This window comes from Labrus mixtus, chromosome 2 (genome assembly GCF_963584025.1).
Source record: "Labrus mixtus chromosome 2, fLabMix1.1, whole genome shotgun sequence".
Taxonomy (NCBI): domain Eukaryota; kingdom Metazoa; phylum Chordata; class Actinopteri; order Labriformes; family Labridae; genus Labrus; species Labrus mixtus.
Window position 1 is genome coordinate 22,276,969 of NC_083613.1, and position 24,086 is coordinate 22,301,054.

At 40.0% G+C, this 24,086-nt stretch overlaps 1 protein-coding gene across 1 annotated transcript; it reads right to left on the reverse strand.

The window, feature by feature from the left end:
* Positions 1-6,129: 6,129 nt before the first annotated feature.
* On the reverse strand, positions 6,130-22,335 carry cpe (carboxypeptidase E). Its single transcript, XM_061056577.1, has 9 exons — positions 21,938-22,335; positions 11,840-12,036; positions 11,531-11,698; positions 10,201-10,318; positions 9,642-9,824; positions 8,956-9,095; positions 8,669-8,768; positions 8,295-8,413; positions 6,130-7,294 (listed from the first exon to the last, which is right to left on the reverse strand). The coding sequence occupies exons 1-9, from the start codon at positions 22,176-22,178 to the stop codon at positions 7,196-7,198; spliced, it is 1,365 nt and encodes a 454-aa protein (XP_060912560.1). The 5' UTR covers positions 22,179-22,335; the 3' UTR covers positions 6,130-7,195.
* Positions 22,336-24,086: the final 1,751 nt, after the last annotated feature.

Here is a 24,086-nt window from a genome sequence, read left to right on the forward strand (position 1 = left end):
AAAGAGCGGAGGGAAGACAAGGTACAGTAAGGAAATCCTCTGCTTAAATGCCAAGCTGTGAATGCCATTCTCCCTCTCCTTCTCTTATTTCCTCTTTCTGCATCTCTCAGGGCTCGTATTCTCCACCTTCACCTCTTCCCCGCAACCTCAACTGTGTTCGTGCATGTGGGCGTGAATGCGTTGGGGTGCACGTGCCAGCTAGTGGCACACATTCATGATTCCGGTCATAGATGACAGTGCTTTTGTGTCTGTGCCATCACTGTTAACTGACGGGGGAGATGAACAATGAACTCAGGATGTGTATTGGAGTTTGAAAAAAATATCTGCAGCTATGGGGGGGGGGAAAGGATGGGAATAAAAAAATGTGAAGAAGAGAAATAAGACAGGTTGAGATTAAATGAACAAATTTCCAGCTTCAGTCATACTGCAGAAAATCCTTCTATCTGTTGACGGGAGGTAATCAGCACACCTCAAGTCAAAACAGCCTGCATGGCTCACATTTGTTTGTGTGTTTGTTTGTGTCCTGCTTCATAGTATTTCCCAAACTAGTTAAACTTCTCGTCTATCCTGTATTCTGATGAAGTGCTGCATTAAAACTAATCTTTAGTATCTTACATTTACTTGATGAGAAATACTCAAGTCCAAGGTGCTTTTTTTGTTTTCAGTGTTACATGTCAACATGAAAACATCATAACAGGAGAAATAACAGATGTCTAGGTTTTAACATAAGTATTAAGTTGTTAATAGAAGTACGAATGGGTCATTGTAAACAACACTTGTATGGACAGAATGAGTTTGAAATGATCAAATGATGATAAAGAATTGGATGTAATGGGGTGATACAAAGTCAAATGTATGGCAGATTGACCCATTAAAAGCAGTTCTGAAAAACATGAACATCTAACCAGCACTGTTGTAGAGCTGTACATAGATGGGATGTTGCAAAATAACAAATTAAAAACATTTTATCAATTTTTTTTTTAAATCATATAATCACTCTAGTGTGCCTTGTGAAGGCATTTTTATCTGAAAATGAAAAAACAAAATTGACTACTACATAGGCTTCTTACTCACTCTTACTTGAATCACTGTGAGGTTGATTTTAATTTGAACACAATTAAACAGATGTTACAGATTTTCAACATTTGAAGTCTCAACAATAACAATTAAAAAAATAATTTTGAGTTACAGTGACAGATTAAAGACCAATGATGCTTAGACAGATATCACTGAAGTGCAGTGACAGAGAAATAATCAGAGTAACGAGTGAGCAATAACTCCGTAACAGAGGCAAACCTTCGTTTGAATACCTCCTTGCTGCTCTGAAAGCCAAAGATGCTGTATGTATGTGCTGGCTTGTGTGTGTGTGCAAATGTAAACAGTAGTCCCTTGCCGACACAGCACTCCTTCAGGAACTTGGGATTGTGTGTGTGTGTGTGTGTGTGTGTGTGTGTCCAGGCCTCTGCTCCTTGCAGATACGCTTCCTTTCAGGAAGACTGAAGAACTAAGCAGAAAAGACCTTGGACTGTGTGTGTATGTTTCTGTGTGCCTGCGTGTATGTGCGTGAATGTGTGCATGCGCAGACAGACAGACAGACTCCTCAGCTCCAACAAGCAACTTTGATACAACATCTAAATTGATGTCTTTCTCGCAGACTCACTTTGTCGTGTTTAGCTGTAGAGTCCTCATTGGAGGGAGGCTGTACCTGTCAGACTGCACCACCTATAGGTACAAAAGGTATTATCTGGAACACTAATGACCCTTGCTTTACAGTACTTTTACATGTACACAAACAAAAGCCACATTTTCTTAACCTGGAGCTAGTACCTGCTGTGTGTTTGTGTCTTCAATGACACAAATACAGCCAGGGTGTTTGATGAGGAATCTTTTACATAGCTACAGTTAAGAACGTGTCTTAAAATGTGTTTTGGCATCATGGTGTATTTCCAATGTTTAATTGCTTGCATTGTTTGTTGTGTGTGTGTGTGTGTGTGTGTGTGTGTGTGTGTGTGTGTGTGTGTGTGTGCAGTGCACTAATGAATGAGCTCCCTTAGAACCTAGGCTGGATAACACCAAAAGAAATACCAGGTAACCAACATTTAACAAATTGAAAATTGAATTATTATTATTTTAAAATGAAACCACAATGGTTTGCATGACAAAGTACAGTAGTATATTCCCTGATTGATGTGTTTCTGAACATTGTTTTTCTATTCTCCCTCCTAGAGGTTACAACTTATCATACAGCTGGGTCATATCAACTATAATGAGTATCAGATTGAGGACAATATAGATAACTTAAGGCACTCAATACAACTCAAGCTACAGTGGTATTAGTTTTTTCCATACTTTTTGCATTTCAATACCATTGTTCGTATTGTTTAAAATCCGGGTTTTTTTTTTGCAGTACAGTCAGTTGTCCACTTGTGTCATCTGTGAAGATCAAAGGTATCAAGGTTTGAGTTTGCAAACAACAGTTCCTCTTTTTCGAACACATTTCGGTTCCAATATTTCAGTCAAATATCATCACCAACTCAAGAGAAAGCAAATTCTTAAAATGAAGTATTTTGAAAATAAAAAAGTATTTTTGACTGTAAGGAACAGTAACACAATTTCTTTTTACCTTTTGGTTCTGCTTTCAGTGATGCATTGTCCCCCTGTTTGTTGGCAGTCAGCTCTATTGGTCCTTGGCCTCACTGAACTGAAAGTAAAATAACCAAGAACACACTCGGACATGCACACACTCGGGCAAACACACTCGGACACACACACACACACACACACACACACACACACACACACACACACACACACACACACACACACACACACACACACACACACACAAAACCCAGATGAGAGGAGAGGATGTACAGTACTGTTTGTGTTCTTCACAGTTGTTAATGTTCTCAAGGTACTTAAGTCCACTTTGCACAATATTTTTTATACAAATCACATGTAGAAGATTATGTGCATGTTTTTGCACAAATAGAATAGTTTTCCAGTGAATTTTGTTGGCTCAAAATATGCCGGCAGCCACTTTGAACTTCTGGGAGTTGTCCGTTCTGAGGGGGGAACCACTCTGTAATGAGAAACATTTGACCACAGCTCACCACAGACACTTCCTGTCATGCAAGAGCTCAAATGCACAGATAAATTATGATCTGTAAACAGATGCATGGTGGATCCTTAAAGAGGGGTAGCAGGGACCGATTATTTCTGAGACTAAACCGATATCAACTTTAGGAGCAGACTCCTCGCAGTGACTGTCATGTAATCAGCCCACTGCTGTCATCTGCAGGATAAAAAAAGAAATGACAAAGGAAAATAGAGAGCTGTCAACCAGATACCTAAGCAAGCAGACCAGAGTGTAAAACTAAAATGACAGCAGTGACACAAACACAGACGAGAAAAAAAAAAACTAGACTAGAGATAACCAATACTTAACAAACCTTTCTTGACTGAGACCAAATATGTTGTTGAGCGTGCTGCTGCACCTTCGCCTGCAATGTGGTAAAATAAGTCATTGAAATATGCTTTGCTAAATTGCTAAAGTAAACTATGTCTGCTGTACAAGTCAATCAGTGGATTCTGTCTACTTTTTGACTTATTTGCTTGTAAAGATGACTCAATATGATCAGCTCTTAAGAACATTTAATGTGACAGCTGATCCTTTGAGCGTCTCACAGGTCATGAACTCTTTAGACTCTAATTGATCTTTTAGGACAAAAGTTTCAGGATGCAAACCATATAGTTTCTGCCATTATGGAAAAGAACATCTATTGTTTTCTCACATCAAATCTGAATATCTAAGCAACTCCCTCTCTTTGTCTCTTCTCTCAGGGTGCCTCCATGTCTTGAAGCCAAAGCAGCTTGATCAATGGTATTGATGAGTAAATGCTAATAGCAGATGCTAATAGGCCCAGTATGACTAATAGACCAAGGGGACCATTGATCTGCAAAGTTAGCATCTAATGCTAGAACAGCTGACTCAACAACATAGTTGGACCTAAAAGTGCCACCCTTGCTCTGTGTGGTTGTGTGTGTGTGTGTGTGTGTGTGTGTGTGTGTGTGTGTGTGTGTGTGTGTGTGTGTGTGTGTGTGTGTGTGTGTGTGTGTGTGTAGTATACTGTGACAGTATACTAAATTAGTCACTGTAAGAATGCATTCCTCTCAGGCCAAGGGACATTAGGATGTGAAACACTTCACAGCAAAAATGAAAAATGAATACAACAAGGAACACGTACTCGTGTTTTCTGCCATTAACCAACAATAAACTTATGTAGATAAGCTTTTAATATTTACAATATCAGCCTTTACCTCCAACTGCAGGAGTTCCTGATTGTTTGCTGTTTACAGATCCAAACATCATCTGAAATAACAAAATGTCCTCAATGTCAGCGTCTATACTTGTAATTGTTTTGTTTAAATAACATTCAGTTACTGAAACGGGCCAAGCGACTGAAATCATTCAGCCAGAAGTGTGCATCGTAATAAACATTGTTTAAACAGTAGGCCTACTTGGACAAAGGGTAAACAATGAACATAAACAGTTTAAGTATAATGCATATGTCACAATAACACTTGCACACAATGCAAATTATCTGACAGTTACATCATGCAGTAACATTTTAGTATAAAGCCCATAAATGTTCCTTTTTCTGAGGCTTTTGAAGAACTCACTGAGAAACTCATTCATAAGTGATTCTGAACATTGACTTTCCACCATTTACAAGTATTCTTACATTATAACATGAATTCATTCAAACTAAATGAAACAGTTAAAACCTAAGGTAACTATAGTCATTTTAATAAGCCTTTGATACTATTTAAGCAGATAATGTCTGCTGAAAATAATCCAGTGTTAGTCCAAAGACACTGGGAGTGTACTTCAGAACATTAGTTTACTTTCCATTTTTTGCAACAAATCTTTACTTTTATCTGGTTATTTCAGCCAAAACAAACCTAATGCCACTTTTCCAGTAGCCTAAATAAACGATATAAAAACTCGGAATAATAACCCTTACTTTTTGTCAACTTCTCAGGACTCTCAACTTCTTCAAAATCCTACCTGCTGTTACTCAAACAACCAATATGCAATCTGTTTCTTATCGATAACTAAAGTGATCCGTAACTAGCTTCAAAACATTTGTATGCAGGGTATTTTTGTGTTTCCCCATAAACCACTTAACTTTTGGACCTTCTGTTTGTCCTGACACCTACAGTAATAGAGTTAGGTCCAAACACGAAACACCACACTTGTCCCACACTTGCAAACAGACGGATTTGAACCAACCAATCAAATCTCCACAAGCAGCAGGTAAATGGTCATCATTCCTTTTCCGGTAAGTCATTAGCCTAATATAATTAGTCTAATAATAGCCTAACATAATTTTAATATGAGCAGGACTGTCGACACTATTTGTACATCTGTATAGTCTATGCAGCATAATAGTTTTGGGTTTTTTTCATTAAAAAAATAATGGGATACTGAGGCGGGGTTCAGGCTTTGAAGGGCGGGGATTGAAACCTCTGGCAGTCTTTGATTTGTTGGTTCTGGGCTACTAGAAACACGGCATTGCAGCATGGCGGGCTTTACTATTCATCAAAAGATGAGAACAGACCACCTCCAAAATGTAGATTTCAAACTCCTTTTAAGGTAAGGAAAAAAAAATATTTTGGGTGTTTATACAAAAAATACATCATGGGTTTAAAATGTTTATTAAATTTCTGCCAATAGGACAAACTTTCAGATATCCCTTGATCAAATAGGCTACAACTTTCCGGTCTTGTGGCCTAATTTGGGGTTGAATGTTTTTTTTTTTTTGCTCATATATTGGGGGTTTTCCTATCTTTAGTTTAGTTTTGTAAGTTTTAGTAACAGTGGGGGACACAATTTTACTGTGTATATCATTTCTATAGGCCATGTCCTGCTGTAACTACTGGTGAGGATATAGGTCTGTTCATGAGTTCTTGGGGACTAAGAGGCACTAAACTAAACAAAGCAGTGTGCACCACTCAATTCTTATTTTTTTTCTTATGAAGTGCAGTACATCAGCTTGCACATGTAATATGCTCAAAACTTCTGTCACCTGAACGAGCCCAAACAAATAAGACAAGACTGCAGTCTGACAACATAAAGAGGGGATTTTTATTGATCAGTTTATTCTTTCTATTTGTAACGGTTTCTATAGCTATACATTCATTAAATTCTTGTCGTCTCAAACCAGATGAACTGCATCCACACGGTCCAATCTTGGAAGATAGTGTTAAGTTATATTTGAAAAACAACTTCATCATGTACCACAGTTCTTTCCATCACCTAAAGTTATTTCTGTGTAGTGCACAAATACAAAGGAATGGCTTTGGGTTGACTGAGGTGGACAGATTTATTGGTATCATGGCCTTATTTTCTTCGATTTTTTTTCTTTTAGATACAAAAACCACACAGTTCTTGCTATACTTAGTATTTGATAAATACAGTACTGTATATATTATAACCATTCATCTTGTGCTAAACTCAAAGCTGTGCTGCAGTCAGTTAAAAAAACAACATCAATAACATACAGGAAAATGAGCTTGTCTGTATAGACTGATTACAATGTTAACAATGATTTTACAGTATTTTTATTGTCATGGATTATCTCAAACTATAGTGTGTGTGTGTGTGTGTGTGTGTGTGTGTGTGTGTGTGTGTGTGTGTGTGTGTGTGTGTGTTCGTGCGCATTTTATTGTGAATTTGGTGTGTGCTATATTAGTTGTGTTCTTTTAAATTGGACTATAGTCTGGAGAAACAGAGAGGTTAAAACAATAAAAAATACTTTTTTTTTGAAGAGCCACGTGGAAGTGATGTAAAAAGCTCTTTTACACACATATTACTCAGTCAATCGTTGGTTATACAAGTGGGTGCCATGGTTACCAATCACATGTACAATAAAGAACACAATACCACAGAACTACCAGTAAGTTTCTCCTGTGTCCGTCAGCATACGTCTGTGGATATTCGAACAATCTACAGGAGTATGAGGCAAACCATTACATTTATAAACAATATAATCAATTAAAATAATGAGTGAAAGAGAACAAAACAAATTATAGACAATATATTCTTTTTATAGCAGACGGGCACACTGAATGTTGAATATATTACATAGATGTGCAGACGGACCCAATCATAAACCAGACAAAAGCTTATTTAGAAGTTCAGTGTCTCTGACATCATCTTCCACCAGTCCATCAGCTCCTCCCGCTCCTCCTCCTTCCTCTCCATCAGAGACTCCAGCTCAAAGTCCACCTGAGACACAGACAGAGCCACACAGACGCAGATGAAAGACAGGAAGTGAAAGATGCAGAAGATTGTTTTTCTTTTGAATGAATTCCAGTTATTAGACGTCCCACCAAAATCAGATTATTTTTTTATTTTCTGACTTATTCATTGAATTTTGTTGTATCTCTTCATTTCCTTGTAGCCTGATACAACGAAAATAAAGGCCTTTTATTTTTTATACTGTATTTTCCGTATTGTCACTGAACTCAATGAAAAGAGAAACCGATGTTTTTCTCTCTCTCTGAATGCGTTTTGGTCCTTTCCTTACTAACTGAGAGGCTGAGGTTGGGCCTATTACCTTATACAAAAAAATAAGATTGACTTTTTATTAACGCAAAAAGATAATCAACCTACGATAATGTGCATTGACTCATAATCAAAGTAATCGCAGCGAGCCAAAACAATAGCGGTTGAACAAAAAATACTGTAACCACGCTCAGGTGAGGTAAATCAAAACAAAAGCTCCGCCCATACCCGTGTGACCCGCTATAACCCTACTCAATATAATTTCAAAATCAATGATATAATAAACAATAACCACAAGCAATAAAATGTAACACACTCCATACCTTAAGCTTTAAAACACTTCAAATATATGTGACTGTATCCATGGCTCCAACCCTAACATATACACTTTTTAAAAAATGGATCACATAAATTATGAGATAAAATGATTTTTATCTCATCTTAATGCCCGATAAGTTCCTCTGCTCGCTCAAACAAGAATAAATAGTGTATGTTTTCGGACCTACTTTAAGCAATAGAATAATACATTTGGTTTCTTCAGTGAGTATTTCTGGACACTTATCAATATAATGCACTCATTTTTGGTTTGGTCTTTTCATGTCAATACAAAATGAAGCAGGTTTATCTAAAGATAGCTCTAAAATGTGATATTAATGTATCCACCTCTGCATCCCCTTTTAAAAGTACGAGTACCGGGTTGATTTTTTTCTGTGAGTCTTACCCTGGTAGCAGGAGTGAAGGGAACAGCCACCTTCTTGATGACAGTCAGGTATCCTGGGGCAGTGGCTGCCACTTTGTAATTTCCTGGAGCCAGAAGGCGCCAATAATCTCCATCTTTGGCTATGAAATACATAACAGATACATTTCTCGTTATTGCAAGCAGCCAGCGACAATCCTGTACAGTGTCTGTATATCTGTGACTCTAATATGATCAGCAGGTGCAAATATAAATCAGGTGTTGGGAAAAGGAGTTTACTACCAAATGTGTCCACTAGATGGCAATACAGCATCTTAGTATTGCTTTTTTCCACATGAAACCCCATTACAGTGTTGTAAATAGTGTGTGCATGTTTTTACAGGATTGGGTGAATTAACCTGTGGTGATGTCATGGTCGATCCCCTCCACAGAGATGGATGCGTTGGAGATTGGGTTGCCCTGCAGGTCACGCACAAAGCCCTTGACACCACGGTGGACCTACAAGTGCACACACAGAGGTACATATGCATTTTGAGATATTTTACAATGAAAAGTGCATTAAAAAAAGTATCTTTATTATTCTTGTTATTGCAGTCAGTACTTGGTCCTTATAAAGACTAATTCAACACAGAAAATGGATAAGATCTTGCGCTGTGTTTATGTTCCCGATGTGTTTTTTCCTAACCTGCTCGATGTAGCTGACGAGTGAGTTGCGGTTCTGCTCCCAGTAGCTCTTGAGTGAGTCCTCATTGGGGAACTTGTCACAGCTAAGCTCCAGAGTGATCTCAAAACAGTTGCTGCTGAGGTAGTTGAAATCCTGCATTCCTGTTGCAAAAAAAATATATCAATTTAAATAGAGCCAAATTCTTTAGCATGGCTAAAAATAAAGAAATAATCGAAAGCCTAAAGCTTACACACAAATACATCAGTACTGTTGAATTGCTGGATGATAAGCAACAACATTTTTGCAGAACAAAAAATATTTAGGAAATGTTGCTGTAGCTAAACTTAAACACTAGAGAGCACTGACAGCTTTTTTTCAACCATACATTTTCCCTTAAAAATCCCTTAAAATCCCACATATCTTGTTGACAGTTCATTAATAACCAAACTCAAGGAAAACATAAATTTTTCTGCCTAATTTGGTAGACTTGAAAGAGATGACAGGAAATAAAGTGAAGAGACAAATGGGGAGACAATCTACAAACATCCTTGAATGGATTCAGTCACAGGATGTTGTGAAAAAGACAAGGCCTTCCCGCCTGCTGTTGCACATATATTGTAAACTTACTTCTGATTTATGAAAATAATAGACGGTTTATCAGCCTTATTAATCATTCCTCAGCCTTAATGGATTTTGCTGTTTCTCACCTCCTGGCACACTGTACCAGGCGCCTCCATTAGTGATCCCATCTTTGAAGCTGGAGTCATCGTCGTTCTTACGGCAGGGTTTTCGCTGTTGGTCAGACATCACTGGGTTGTAAATGGAGTAGGCCTTTGCCAGAGACTTGAACATCACATCATCTGGACTGGCGCTGTACTCATGTGTGGAGCCTTAGAGGAGGAATCAAAGGGAAGGGAACAAACAAATGCACAATGTTTAGAAGGCGCCTGTGATAAAGCATGAAATGCACACCTGCATCTGCAACATATTAAATGTGTGTTTACTGTGAGTAAATGTGTGTTTACTGTGAGTAATAATATACAGGAAGCTGTTGGAGGAAACATTTTCCATCTGATTTGAATGAAAGCTTCGAGATTCTGTAGTAAAAGGTCTGTTGTTTCAGTTATAGTCCAAAAACAGTCTCATTAAAGCCGTGCAAACACGCTCATATACGAGCAGGAAAGTATTTTACATACAGTTTAACAACCCAAACAGGAAAAAACAAGGTGTGTATGAGATTGTGTTTTCACATATGTGTGTATGTACCAGTGCGGGTTTCATCATATGGGTAGTTGGCCACGACGTCTCCTCCATGCAGGTTGGCTGAGAGGACAAAAGGAATGTCCATGATCCAGTGGATCACTGCCTTGGTCTCTGGAGCCAGCTGTAAAGACAAAACAACTCTCTTATACTGAGAAAAACAAACTGAAGATAAGGACAAGTGAAAGAGACACCTCTTTATCAAAGCTATCATCCATGTAACACACAAGATCACATAAAAAAAAAAATAGGTTCTAGAGATTTCTCTGCACTGTGGAGCTCTATTGTTGCCCAAAACTATTCAAAAGCATCAAACTGTCACCCAGAGAGAAATATTTCTTCATTTATGACTTACAGAGACCTTAACAACGAGCACAGACACAAATGCCTGTGAGACCAAAACCAATCAAAGCATATTGAAACTTGTTCAATTGTGTTTGGTTGCTAAGCTAAGTAGCTAGTTTCAGCATTTGGATCAAGTGGTCTGAATGCATACTAACCCTAACCCAAAATTAGATTATACTGATGTAATAGAAAAGGGATCATGTACAATATTAAACATAAATGTTGCCATTTTTATGCATTGTACTAGAGTTAGATTAGAGCTAGTTTACATCAACAGTATGTGGAATAGTGAATTCACAACTTTTAACATATGCAGTAACCATCTTCACTGTTTTCAAAAAATGGTCCATCTGTGCTTAAATCAACAAATGTTGTTTTTTAGCCTGACTAAAAACAGTCTGGCAGGAAAACTGTCTGAATGAGTCTAACCAGATAAATGAACATGCACTCTGTAGTTTATTTATATGATTACAGTATTTGATTTGATTACAGAGCTGCACATTTAGTTGACACTTTACTAGAAGAAATGCCTTTCCACATTTGATTAACCTTTATTCAACAACCATCAATTATCATTTTTTCATTATAGCAGCTTTAACTCAATTAAACACATATCCTGCTGCTGTTGTTAATTTAAGTCAACACCTAAATACAATCCTTTAAAATGCACATTTAGAGTGTTTTAGTGTTGTTACTTTAACTGCTGTGGCCAGATAATATTATTTGCTGGTATGAATAAAAGTATGAATCATACTTAACATACTTTATACCACAAAACCGATCAAATCAGATTTAGGAAAACAAAGCCGTGATCCAATCAGAACTGTGAGATTTGTGATCCGTTGCCCCACTACTCATTAGGACTGAATGGATTTGGGGCTGAGTATGACAGACATAGTGAGTAAGTTTGTTAGTGGTGTGATGCATCATTTTTCTGTTATTTTAATGGGAATTATCTATTCAAGGAACACAAAATGTCTGTTTGGGTCACCTTGGTGTTTTCATCCACAGCCTTCTTCATGTTCTGTAGCAGGTGGTTGTTGGCTCCGCCCTCTCGCTCGTTGATGTAGATGATGCGGTCCAGATCGGGGAAGTTGCGGTTTAGATCCACCCCCTGCGCGTTACTGCGGCCCACAAACCAGTCCTTGATCTCTCCGGGCTGAGCAAAGGAAACAGGGCATTAACGCTTGGATGTTGTGGGAACTAATTAGATGTCTGTTTTTCTCGTAGCCTTAATCTAATTGGTTGTAAATCCTGTGATCAGGTATACGTGTGTATTTCTTTCCTGCTTTGTCGTCACCTGTGAGGCAGCCTTCTCAAAGCCGTCTGGGTTCATTGAGGGCATGAGGTGGATGCGGGTGTTGTGGACGAGGTCGATGATGGTCTCGTTGCCCTGCTGGTACTGGTTGCACAGGTACTGGGCCAGGTAGATGAGCAGCTCTCTGCCCACCGCCTCGTTGCCGTGCATGTTGGCGATGTATTTGAACTCAGGCTCACCTGCAGGGGAGAGAAAGAAGTTAGATGAGTTAGTGAAGAGGTTTCCAAACTTCTAAGAGTAAGTACCGACGCTATTTCCTTAATACAGCTTCCCACTGCAAGCAAAGTAACAATGAAACACACAACTCTCCTGTAACACCAATAACAAGAGGAGTAGTTCTGATATAAATACCTGTATCAGTATCAACTTCTGCTCTGACAGTCTAAAATGCAGTATCGTGTTTTGGAGAGTATGTCAGGTAATGCATACCACCGCCGTTCACACACACACACACACACACACACACACACACACACACACACATCTGCTTTTAAGTGGATTATCATACGAGCATAATTAACAACAACAGCAGAGGGCAGGGATTAAAGTGTTTTTCATAGCTATTTTTCATGCTAAATTAAGCATATCAAATAATTACAGTTGTATCATAGGGACACTTGGTATCCGCCAATATCAAAAACCTAGATAATGGAATTGGTATCAGAGGTGGAAAATGGTACAAGAACATCTCTTGTAAAACATTAAAATGATATGTGACAGTATATAGCTTGATTTAATTATAGTTTTTAAATGCCAGGCATGAATTCAGTCAGGGTAAAACACATTGTCTGTGACAGCATTGTCTCTCGACTGTTTTCGACCTTGTAGCCATTTTTAAATTCTTCCTCTTGTAGTTTAATCATTGACCGAAGACTCTGAATCGAGATGCATCACACTACCCTATGCTGCTGAGCACAAGCCGATTTAATTCAAAAGTATTTAAAAAATCACAGATTTTTAATTACTATAACTTGTATAAAGTGTTTATAATCCGGGTCAGAAATACTCTTTATTTATCCTTAAGGGTTCCTTGTAGTAAAATCATTTGGCCTTTACAACAGGTTCAGGTACCACCGGTGATAAACGTACCACAGATTGGGAATCAGTGAGTCACTGCACCACAGAAACAGCTGTAATTGTCAGAGGCTGAACACCAAATATAACCTGCCACGTAATAAAAAAAAGCAGAAACATCACAACAACGTCATAATCTTTGTGATAAGAAGCCAGTTTAGTCACGGACCAAGAGAAGGTCACCTCATCATTTGTTATGGAGGTTAACTGCTTAACAAACACGTCCCGAGACAAAAATCTACTCACACAGCAGCAGTGACAAACACACTGACTCATCAGCTAAAGGTTGAACATCATTGAACACTACAGTCCGGGACTCAATTTGGACAATAATGGCTGACAGACAGAGGATTATTGAGTGCACTGTCACAGATTGTCAGTCTGCCTGAATCCGCCTGCTGGAGTGACAGCTCTGGGATCAGATTGGAATACATTTGCGTTTGACTTCGGGATGTTACAATTTAGTTATTCCGCCAATATCAAAAACCTCTCTGCTCATGCTGTGGATTGCCTTTTAGAAAAAAACAAAATCACGTTTTCAGCACGTAAATAAATGTGATTTTTCTGGAGTAAACAAATGTATTTCATGTCAGTGTGTACAGCAACAAAGACATGACTAGGCTGCATTTCCTGTATTTGCTTCGCTTTCCTTTATAATGAGATATTGGGTTTATATCTGAGAGCTATTTGTGTTTTAATGACCAAAGCTGTAGCCATCTGTTTAATACACTAACTAGCGATTCTCTCACTTCTCTGTGTCTCCTCATGTATAAACTGATGCTGTATCTAAACACACAATAACTACAGAGAGACAAGTACTAACGAGGAGTAATATACAGATCTTAAACAGTGACAAAGAGAGGGAACAAACGAGAACACAACACACTCTTTTGATTGACTACAAACCAGAGATCTGTGGCTGTACGAGTAGAAAAGAACATCTCTGAGCGTTGAGCCATGCAAATAAAACAAATCTTTTGTTCAGTTTCTTACTTGTGAAATGTAGCACAAGCGCAGCAGATGGCGAGGTGTTTGTGCGCCTGTTTGTGTGTGGGTTTGAAGTCAAACTACAGCAGGGGTCCATTTTTATTGGGGGGCTTTTTTGTTCACGTCCTACCTTTTTTTTTTTATTATTCGTCTACTGATTGGTTTGACCATTTTCAAGGAAGCTATCTTACCTACATCTTTTTTTTTTTGTATTAATTAGCTTATATATTGTCCAAGAAGTCATTTTAAGATGTACATGTTCATGTGTCTGTCTAAATCTATTTTTGTGGATATCTTTGAGTGTTTGATGTGAAGTAATCCCAGTGGCTATATGAGTGAGTTAAACACACACACACACACACACATCATGCCCAGCGCACATCTGGTCGTCCGGTTATTTTTAAACGCTCAAATCTGGTCCCTCTCAGAGTAGCTACTAATGATTTCAAGCCTACAATTAACTATTTCTGTGCTGATGTTACTGAATGGTTTTTACAGGCTGCAGAGGCCCAGTGGAGCTGTCAAACACACACACTTACACACACACACACACACATACTTTGAAGTTGCACTCTGTCTAAATGAGTTAGCATGATTCAAGCTATTACACAGATGCTCAGTATCTGGAGACATTTTCCTGTCTGCCACTCATGGAGCTATTGAAGGATTTTAGATGCATCAGGGTGGTGATGGGTTACATGCAGAAGTATGAAAAATAACATTTTCCATTTGCCTCTTTTATTATCATTTTTGCAAACTCAATTTTAATGTTACATCTCTTTGTACTTTTTTTTTTTTTACACATATTGTTGACCAGAGGAAGCAAAGTTACACAAAAGCAAACATGATGCATCACACTAAGGCGGAATAAATCAAATATCCTTTCTGCTCTGGAGCGGATTGAGACTATTCCCATTTTACTCCATTTAATTCACTTCTGTGTCCCAACTACTTCTATCGCTCTGTGCTTTTATTTCTTTTGAGACATGCATGCCCATGTAGTAACTTCCCAGAGGCAAATCTTGTTGTTTTATGGTTGATATAAAAATGAATTCATTTCTTATAGATTAGATGCCATAAATGCACAAAAGCGGAAGAGTTCTTGCCTTTACAGCTGCATAAAAATGTATTATTGGTAATGTTTTCTACTAGAATTTCTGTTGGCAGAAATGGCCTATACAGGCAGAAAGTCTCTGTGGATAGCAAAAAGGGGAGGAACTCTAACAATCGTTTTAATTGTCTTAACAGAGTAAGTAAATGTAACACAGCTTTTTCACAAGTTTTCAATGATACAAATGAGGGGAAAATGGCAAATCTTTGGATTGGAGAAGCAGGTTTTGGAATATGAATTGTGTCTTAAAAGATTCATTATTTCTAATTGATTAATTTAATTATTAAGCTAAAATCAAATTCAGTTGACTACATAAGGCCTTGTTTTTGTTTGCATTTATGTTGGCTTGAAGATGGTTGCATCATAAACCTTTAAGATCCCGGGATGTTCAGTGAGTGGAGAATCTCTCCTTTCATGGCTTTTATGCATGTGCAACATGAATTACTTTTGTGAAGAGATCTTAAATATCCTTAATCCTTTAAGTTCTCCTGAATATGTGTAAAACTGACGTGGCACAGTTCTGTCCGTCCACTCAAGGTGATTTCAGCTCACTGCAGGTAAATAAAAAAAACATCTATGGCCAACAAAGCCCACTGCATTATTCTGCGCTTTGTAAGGCGTTATGAAACCTGTCTCTCAGGTGGTCAATACGGTCTCCTCGGTGACAACAAATAATGAGTATTGCTGCAACGTCATTAGGGAAGCACCACATCAGAGTGCTCTCAGTCGCCCTGGCAACCCCTGACACAGGCAACTGCTTAGGGAGACAAATGAACTCAAAGATTGAGTAAACACACTCTCGATCTGCGCCTGTCTGCCAGTCTCATGAATGTGTACACACACACACACACACACATACACTCATATAAACTAGCTGTTTGTTAGCTCTGAATGCCTGCCAGCTAAGTGACCTGTTATGACACAGACACAGAGAGCGAAGACTGAGCAATAAAACAGTTCAAATTAAAAATACAGATATGCTAAAATGCATTAGATTGATAAAACAGTGTCTTTGCATTACAATAATACACTTGCTTTATTTAAAGGCTGCATTAAAAAAAAGGATTTTAATCATTAGCGTGATAGAAGCATTTGCAATAATCACATTGGAAAAATCTGAATTTATCTCAATAATTCAGAAAAGATATCTCATGTTTACAAGCAATGCTTTGCAGGTTGTCTTCTTTTTTTGCCCCTTGGTTCATAAAACATTGCAAATTGTTTTTTCAAAAATTACAACTTGATGTTTTGAAATATTTTTCATTGAGACCAAAAAGAGAAAATGTATGAAAACAAACTGAAGTGATTAGAGGCTAGGATAGGAGGTAGACTGAATATATGGCCTAGTATACACAGCATCGCATGAGGTGACGTCACTCAGCATGTTGAGGTGCCGACTATGAAGCATACAAATCACACAAGAATAAATAGGGATACGATTGAACAAGTGAAGGGAACAAAAGAGGTTAAAGGTAGGTAGGTGTAGGAAGAGCAATAATCTGAAAAGAGGCTTTGGCAGCAGGAGAAGCCAAACAATAAGAAGAGGAAGTAGTCAGGACATCAGAGAGGGTCTCTGATGTATTATAAATGACCTCTTGCTGATGCCTTGGCCTTTCTCTCATCCTCCTTCCGTTTCTATCTCTCCCTCATTCCCTCTGCGTTCATCCGCCCACCCCTCGTCTTCTCCCTCGTCACCCTGTCTCTTCAGTTACACTTGCCGTTTTCTCAATCATCATTCCTTTCTTTTTTGTTTTCCAGCAACTCCTTCTTCTTCTGAGCTGTTTTATCTCTGTCTTCTCACAGTTTAAATTGACAACATTTCACTTGGTTTTCGACACAACTCTCCTTTGTTTTTCTTCCTTTGTCACGTGTGTCATTAAATCCACGTCTTCTTGTGTTTCACATCATATTCAGTGTGCCATATGTTACTCGATACGTCCATATACAGCAGTGTGTCTGGCTGCTTTATGTTTTCATCCCCAGTGTGCGTGATCACTGGGGATTACATACTTCCTCTGTCGTCTGATAAAACAGTCAAGCGTCTCCGTCCCCCTCAAGATTGTCTACAGCATGTTGGATGAAGCAGTGCCTCTCCCTGACATAATCTTTTTTTTTTTTTCCACTTTTGAACAAAGCCAAACGCATTACATGATAGAGTTTCTCCCCACACTTGAAGTCCTGTAAATAGTTCCAGACATGAACGTCGAAAAGAGTTAAACCAGAGCATGTTTCAGTGAAGAGGAACCCCCTTTCAGCTTGTGTTCAGCCAGCTGCAAGAAATAAACACCCCCTTAAATGAAACATGTCACCAGTGTTTAGTGGTGGAAGGACTAGTCTGATGCTCTACTTAGGTAAAAGTAGCAATTTACTTAAAAATACTACTCTTTTACTAGTTAAAATCCAGTATTTAAAAGCTTACCCAAGTCAACATGCACAATTACAATCATCAAAATGAAGGGTCTAGTAATAGATAAATTCACTGATCAGGCCTATGCATCAAAAGGCCCCGGTTGGAGTTATATTATTATACTGTATCTGTTGACGTTTATTAAGGATGTTTTATAGTACTTTATTGGGAGGTTAAATGTTAAATCCAATCTTAAAAGTGAATATAAAGTTAACACACTTGATCACCTGTCCAAATGTAGTCAAACAGAAATCCATACTAACATTGCACAAAAAGTAAGGACATTTGTGTTTTTGGAGATTATTTCTTTGTTGTAGCAATGCTTCTTGGCAATACATCTTATACCATTGGAAAGCCTGCTTATTTCCCTTTTAAATGGTGCCACATTTGTAAGGAGCATGCTTTTGTGGGATAAGCGTCAGAGCTGAGAATGTGGTTTGCGCCCATGAAAAACTTGCCAAATCTTCTCTGCCAATGCCAAACAGCTTTTTCTGCCGTTGCTATTGACTCTTGTTTTGAGCTTCTGATACCCCAGGTGCTGACAATCAGGTGCCTGATTGTCAGCACCTGTGAGCATACGGTGCACCTGTGTGCTACGGTGGTCAGTTGGTTTCTGCTCCAAGCTTGCCACGTTTGCCTGATCTGGATAGGGCCCGTGCCATAGGGCTACTTCAACCTGGTGTTCCGCGCAACCAAGTTGCAGCATTAGTTGGAGTGAGCCCTAGTACCGTCTCCAAACTGAAGGCTAAGTTCCATTTAACGGGGAATGTCAGAGACAGGCTGCGTAGTGGGCGTCCCAAGAAGGCTGTTTCCTAACCATGTCAGCATTTAGGAACCGTAGGCAGTCTTCTACAGATATGCAGTCAAGGTTTGCAGGACGATATAGCCGACGACTCTCTTCCCAGACAATCCGGAACAGCCAATCTCCGGTCATGCCAGGAGGCCTGCCATGACTGCCCTTCATCGTCCGGCGCGTTTTCCCCTGGTGTCGGCAACACGTGCACTTCAACCTGAACATGTGGAGGAACGTTATGTTCAGCGATGAGTCCAGATTCTGCCTGCGGCAATTGTATCATAGGGTCTAAGTGTCAAGAAGAAACGGAGAACGCTATGCTTATTGCTGCACCGATAGGGTAACAGCTTTCGGTGGAGGCAGTGTGATGGTGTGGGGCGGCATCTCCCTCACTGGAAAAACAAGGCTTGTCTTCATTAGAGGCAATCTCAATGCAGAAAGATATCGAGATGAGATTCTGCAACCAGTGGCAATCCCATAACTCCACAGTCTGGGACCGAACTCTATCCTCCAAGAAGACAATGCTCGCCCCCCACAGAGCGGGGTTTATCAGAGACTACCTCCACAATTTGTGAGTGTAGTGGATGGAATGGCCGGCCTGCAGTCCTGACCTCAACCCCATTGAACACTTGTGGGATCAGCTTGGGCGTGCTGTTCATGCCAGAGTGACCAACCAAATTATGTCTACATTAAAAATTCAAAAGTTATCCAGTGCTCTGACTGTTTTAGCATTAGCCATAGCCAGGGATGGTCAGAGAAAATCCCTGCCATTTAAACCTAATCTTAATACATTTTCTCTTAAGTACTCTAAAGAAAAAAAAATGATGATCATTACTATTGGAATTTTTTTTTGATCATTTGTAAGCTAGGGAGCAATCACTGTAATAGCTTGTTTGCAGATCATTTAAATGGTAGGCTTACATTATACATTGAAGGGTAGCTAGAAATTGTTATCATCTCTTAGCATCTTTGGTGTTAACACAAGTACACCAGAGTGGAAGCACTATTGCTCTTAACTCTACACTAGAGGTTAGCAAACCGTTTCCCAATTACAAAACCCTGTGACACTGTGCATCATTAGCAGTCATTAGGAGTCTATATCTGGCCAGCTGATGACTTTAAGTTAAATATTGAGCTCTGTTTTAGTATCTACCCAGTCCTGACACCGAAGTACCAGTTGCTCGGTGGAAGGATGGGTTATCTCTCAACCATAAGGTTGGTGGTTTGACCCCCTGCCTCTGCAATCCTTGTGCAAGACACTGAACGTTAGATTAAAGGGAAACTTTAGGGTTTTGGATGCATCTGTACTAGGAACCCTTCTCACATAAGTGTTTGTGTAGCCTAATCCATTTACAGTAATGATAAAGGCTGCATTAAGAATAGCATCTTTGTAAATGTGTTACTCTACTTGACTGATTGTTTTATCACACTGCGTGCACTGTACACTAATGTGTCACCATTGGGTTTACACTCCTGACTAAAGGTACTTCCTGTGCTGCAGTGCATGACAGATGGCTTCTTACTGACAGATGCGTGAGCTCAGGACTGCCGTCCTCTTGAGTGAGCCAGCCAACCAGGATCTGCCAGTCAGCCAGCTCAGTGCACTAAGCCGATCTGTTACCCCGGCAACTGCTATTTTGGCTCCACCTCAGAGTTTCAACACAGTGTAGGGTCAGATAAAATATTGGTAGGACACCTTTTAGAATTCACATGTCCTGCCATTTTATTTCCTCATCATCTTTTTCACCCTCTATTCCTGTTTTCCCTGCTAGTCTCTGGAGCTTTCCTCAGTTTCCTTCTCTGTTTCACCCCCTCCCTATATGCTTTGGATGTTTTGCTCAGCAGAGATGGTGGGAGAGGAGAGGAAGGGGAGGGGGAGGAGGGGGAGGTCCTGCCCCTGTTGGTGAGGCAGCGGCGGCTTGGAAACTCATCTGGTAGTAATAAGGGTTCCACAACGCTACTGTGACTCATTCCGGTGCACGCCCACCAGTCTATTACAGGCTTATTTAGTAGCTACATACGGTCATTGGACTCTCTGACCATATGAGCTGAAACCTGTGGTGCACCATTTAGACCACACAAATTCAGCCAGAGAGGACGATACACCTTCATGACAAAAAATACTCCGTGAGATGTATAGCCGAATTAAGCACCAAGAATTAGATCGTAAACATCTATAATAATCACAAGCAAGGTTATTATTTTCCCAGTCCGACAACTTGTATCAAGATGGAGATCCGGGTTAAGTTTCTGACATTAAGAAATGGAGAATAGACAAAGATAAAAAGCTCATGAATGTAATCATGCGTAGCTAATTCATTCTAGCCTGAGAGATTTTTGGTCCCTCTCTCTGTTGCTTCATCATCACAAAATAAGAATAAGATAGTTGAGGCCCATCCTCCATTTCCATAGAGCATTTCAATCCCCCAAAAACTGTAATCAATATTGTCTGTTATGTTATGTGTAATCTTAAGGAAATCAAGTGATTCAAAGCTTACATTTTTACTCTCAAATGTAAGCATTGAATGATATTAGAATTTTTTGGGAGTAAGATTACATGTATGGATCCTTATATCAATTCAGTGATCAACAATTACATAGCAGTCATACAAAATCAAAACATCCATGTGATCATCCATAAGATAAGCACACTAAAAAACATATACATATATATATATAGGCTACCATATCATAGTCTGTGTGTAAAATACATTTAACTGTATGTATTATTATGGGCCTATCCTCTAATACCAATGACGGGCCTCTTGACTGGAGATAAATGGAAACCGTAACAGCGACTTTGTGATTCAAGTCACAATCGTATCTAATCGTTGTCAGAATCGAATCCAATATCATCTTGAGGGGAAAGCTGGGATGTGTCCAGACTGATGTTGTGTGTTGTCTGTCATTTCCTCTATTCAGGCGTGCCTCTGTCAGAGAGAAGAAGGTGCATTGCATCTTTAAACCAGCAGTGGTGGTTGAACACGTTTGCTGTTCCTGTGTGTCTGGTGTGTAAAAGCTGCCTTGAAACCAAGAAGTGTCCCGTGGACTCACATCACTTGTGCTGCTGTATGGTTTCAACGCGCCTGGCTGCAGTCCAGTCCAGACAGCATGAAGGGGTGTGAACATCGAAACGGTTTCAGTAAAGATAACAGGTGCACTTACAATTCAGTGACTGTGCTCCCCCCCCCCCCCCCCCCCCCCCCCCCCCCATATATTGATCATTTTTGCTCAAAATTGGAAGGAATGCTGATTGTGAAGACATTTAAATATAAATGAGGCATGAAGCTTTGCCTTTAGGGTGTTTCTGACAGAATCACGACTCTTCATAAGCACGAAGAGATCCTTATCAACCAGCAAAATGGCGGCTTTGCGTAGCTGATCGCACTATCTATCATCTAGATTCCTCTGAAGTGATGCAGCAGTAGCAGCAGGGCCCTGCGCTCACAGTTGAACGCGCGCGCGCACACACACACACACACTCACACCTGTGCTCCTCCTCTACTGTTCTCCCTCCATATCACATCCATCATCAACACAGGTAGTCTTCTGCAATCTACACACCTAACACAAATTAAGACAAGCAAGCAGGCGATAGTGCGTGATGCGTTCATACAATTGAGAAGAAAAGTGTGGACAAAGAGAGAAGAATGGGCTGCAACACTCCCCGCATCATGAAGCACACTTTACATGTGCGTAAAAACTGACCAGGCTCGTGCGTCCCGGGGTTGTCGGACATCTCCAGCACCAGCAGCTCGCGGCCCTCGAAGCTCTCCCCGATGGTGTAGATGCGGGTGATGGTCGGGCACTGCAGCCACACCGACACCAGCGCTTTTCGCAGCTCCTCGTAGCGGTGGTACTCGAAGGAGATCTCCCCCTCGGTACCCGCCGAGCTGACGAGGGCGACCGCCGCAGCCCCGAGTAAAACTACCGCAAAAAAAGGTTTCATCTTGTCGTGTCCTCGTTTCCCTAAGCCGTGTCTGTCTGCCTGCTTTCCTGCCTGCGGCTTGGTCCCAAGCCTTATCTCAGTGCTGCAGCCTGGCTTCAGGTTATAAATATCTCTCTTCGTGCTGCTCTCCCTCTCCTCTGTTTGAGCGTGATGCGCTGCTCTACCTGAGTCCCTCCAGTGTAAAGCCACGCATAGGATTAATACATCCGGGCACAGTTTTCAAATTAAAGCTTTATTTCATCGCTTACTGTTTCTTGTACTGCGTAGCAGTAAATTTGTCCTGTAGAGATTGCTTTACTAATTTACCAGTTGTAAAATACGTGTTTTCCTTTTGCATTTATTCAGGATATCTATCTATTCTTATTTGTATTTACCTACCATTTTTGTCTTTTTGTTTTTGCAATTGGTTGTAACTCTTCTCTTCACAACAGCCCTAAAAAAAACATGTTCATATTTGATTTCTGTGAGTAGCATCAGGGGATTGGTGGGGTAAGGCAAACGATTCATTTGTCTGGATGAGATCGGGGACATGGGACATGTCACCTGGTTCTAAGGCTTTGAGTCAGCTTTTTGTTGGTAAACATGGCGACAGAAAAGATTGAAGTGTGAGCTTAGTTTAGGATAAGCCAGGTAGTGTGGGTGGACAGGGTCAACATGTGTTCCACCAGAACTTGACTGTTCGACATCTATCTATCTATCTATGGCATCTTAATAAACAACACATCACACAACAGCAGTAATTCCATCTAAACATTTCCTTCTGACAGCAGCGACATATTGACATACTGCATGACCCCATGGCACATCACATTACTTGTTATCCAGAATGTTAGGGCATGAGTTAGTGATGCAGCAGAAGAGGATGAACTGGATCAGACGTCCAATGAGGATGAAATTTGGGGTGACTGGTTCGGGGTCAAAGGAGATCCTCAAAGCTGACTCGAGAGCTCAAAATACAGGGACTGGTTCAGGTTTCCACATAAGTACTTAAAGGGAGTTTAAATCAGCAAATGTGGGACAAGCTGTAATCCTCTCTTCTGTCCTGCTTTGGTCTGGTTCTGGATAGTTAGTTTACCGCAGCTTCTCTAAATCTTGGGGGTTGGCTGACTGCAATGGTTAGCACTCATGTAAAAGAGTCTGAAAAATGTTTGCTGCCTCAGGGTCAGCAGTGCGAGGGTCTTGGGGACTGGCAGGAAGAAGGGTAAGGCCCTGCGGAGCCCAGAATAAACAAGTGTACAGCAGCTGGACCCTCTCCAGGACCAAGACACATCTTCTTCTGGGGTAGAGGAGCTAGGGATGGTCTGAACCACTAAGCAGGATGTGCTGAATACTATGAAATGGTGTGTAGGATAGGCCTTATAAGTGTCTGAATCAAGAAAACAACTGGTCTAGGTCTAGGTCTGTTTTGTCAAGCCAAGGTGGCCTCCTTGATAAGGAACTTTGTAGATGGTTAATGGCAGATGCAATATTGAAGGTGACCCTATTCCTTCAATGGTGACAGTACCTTGATGAATGGTCCTAAGTAAGAGACTCTGCCACCACATCAAGATCAAGAAGTGATGTGGCATAGTTCTTTGCTAACCATCATCAGGGCTGGCTTATGTCTCAAGCTCTTTACCTTTGTAGCTTAGGAGCAATTTCACATCTTTCAGAAGTACCTTTAAATTATGACCAGAGAAGATCAGGTAAGAGAGACTCTAGTGGGAGCCGTTACTTGGTTAGCTTCATGCAGGATGCCATGGGGCTTTCCTTGACATTTATATATATATATATATATATATATAAATTATTATTTAATTTTTTTGTTGGGGGGTTGGGGGGGGGGGTGCTTTTTGTGCCTTTAATAGAGAGATAGGACATTGGATAGAGCGGAAGGTCAGGGAGAGACCTGGGCCGCCCGCTTGGAGG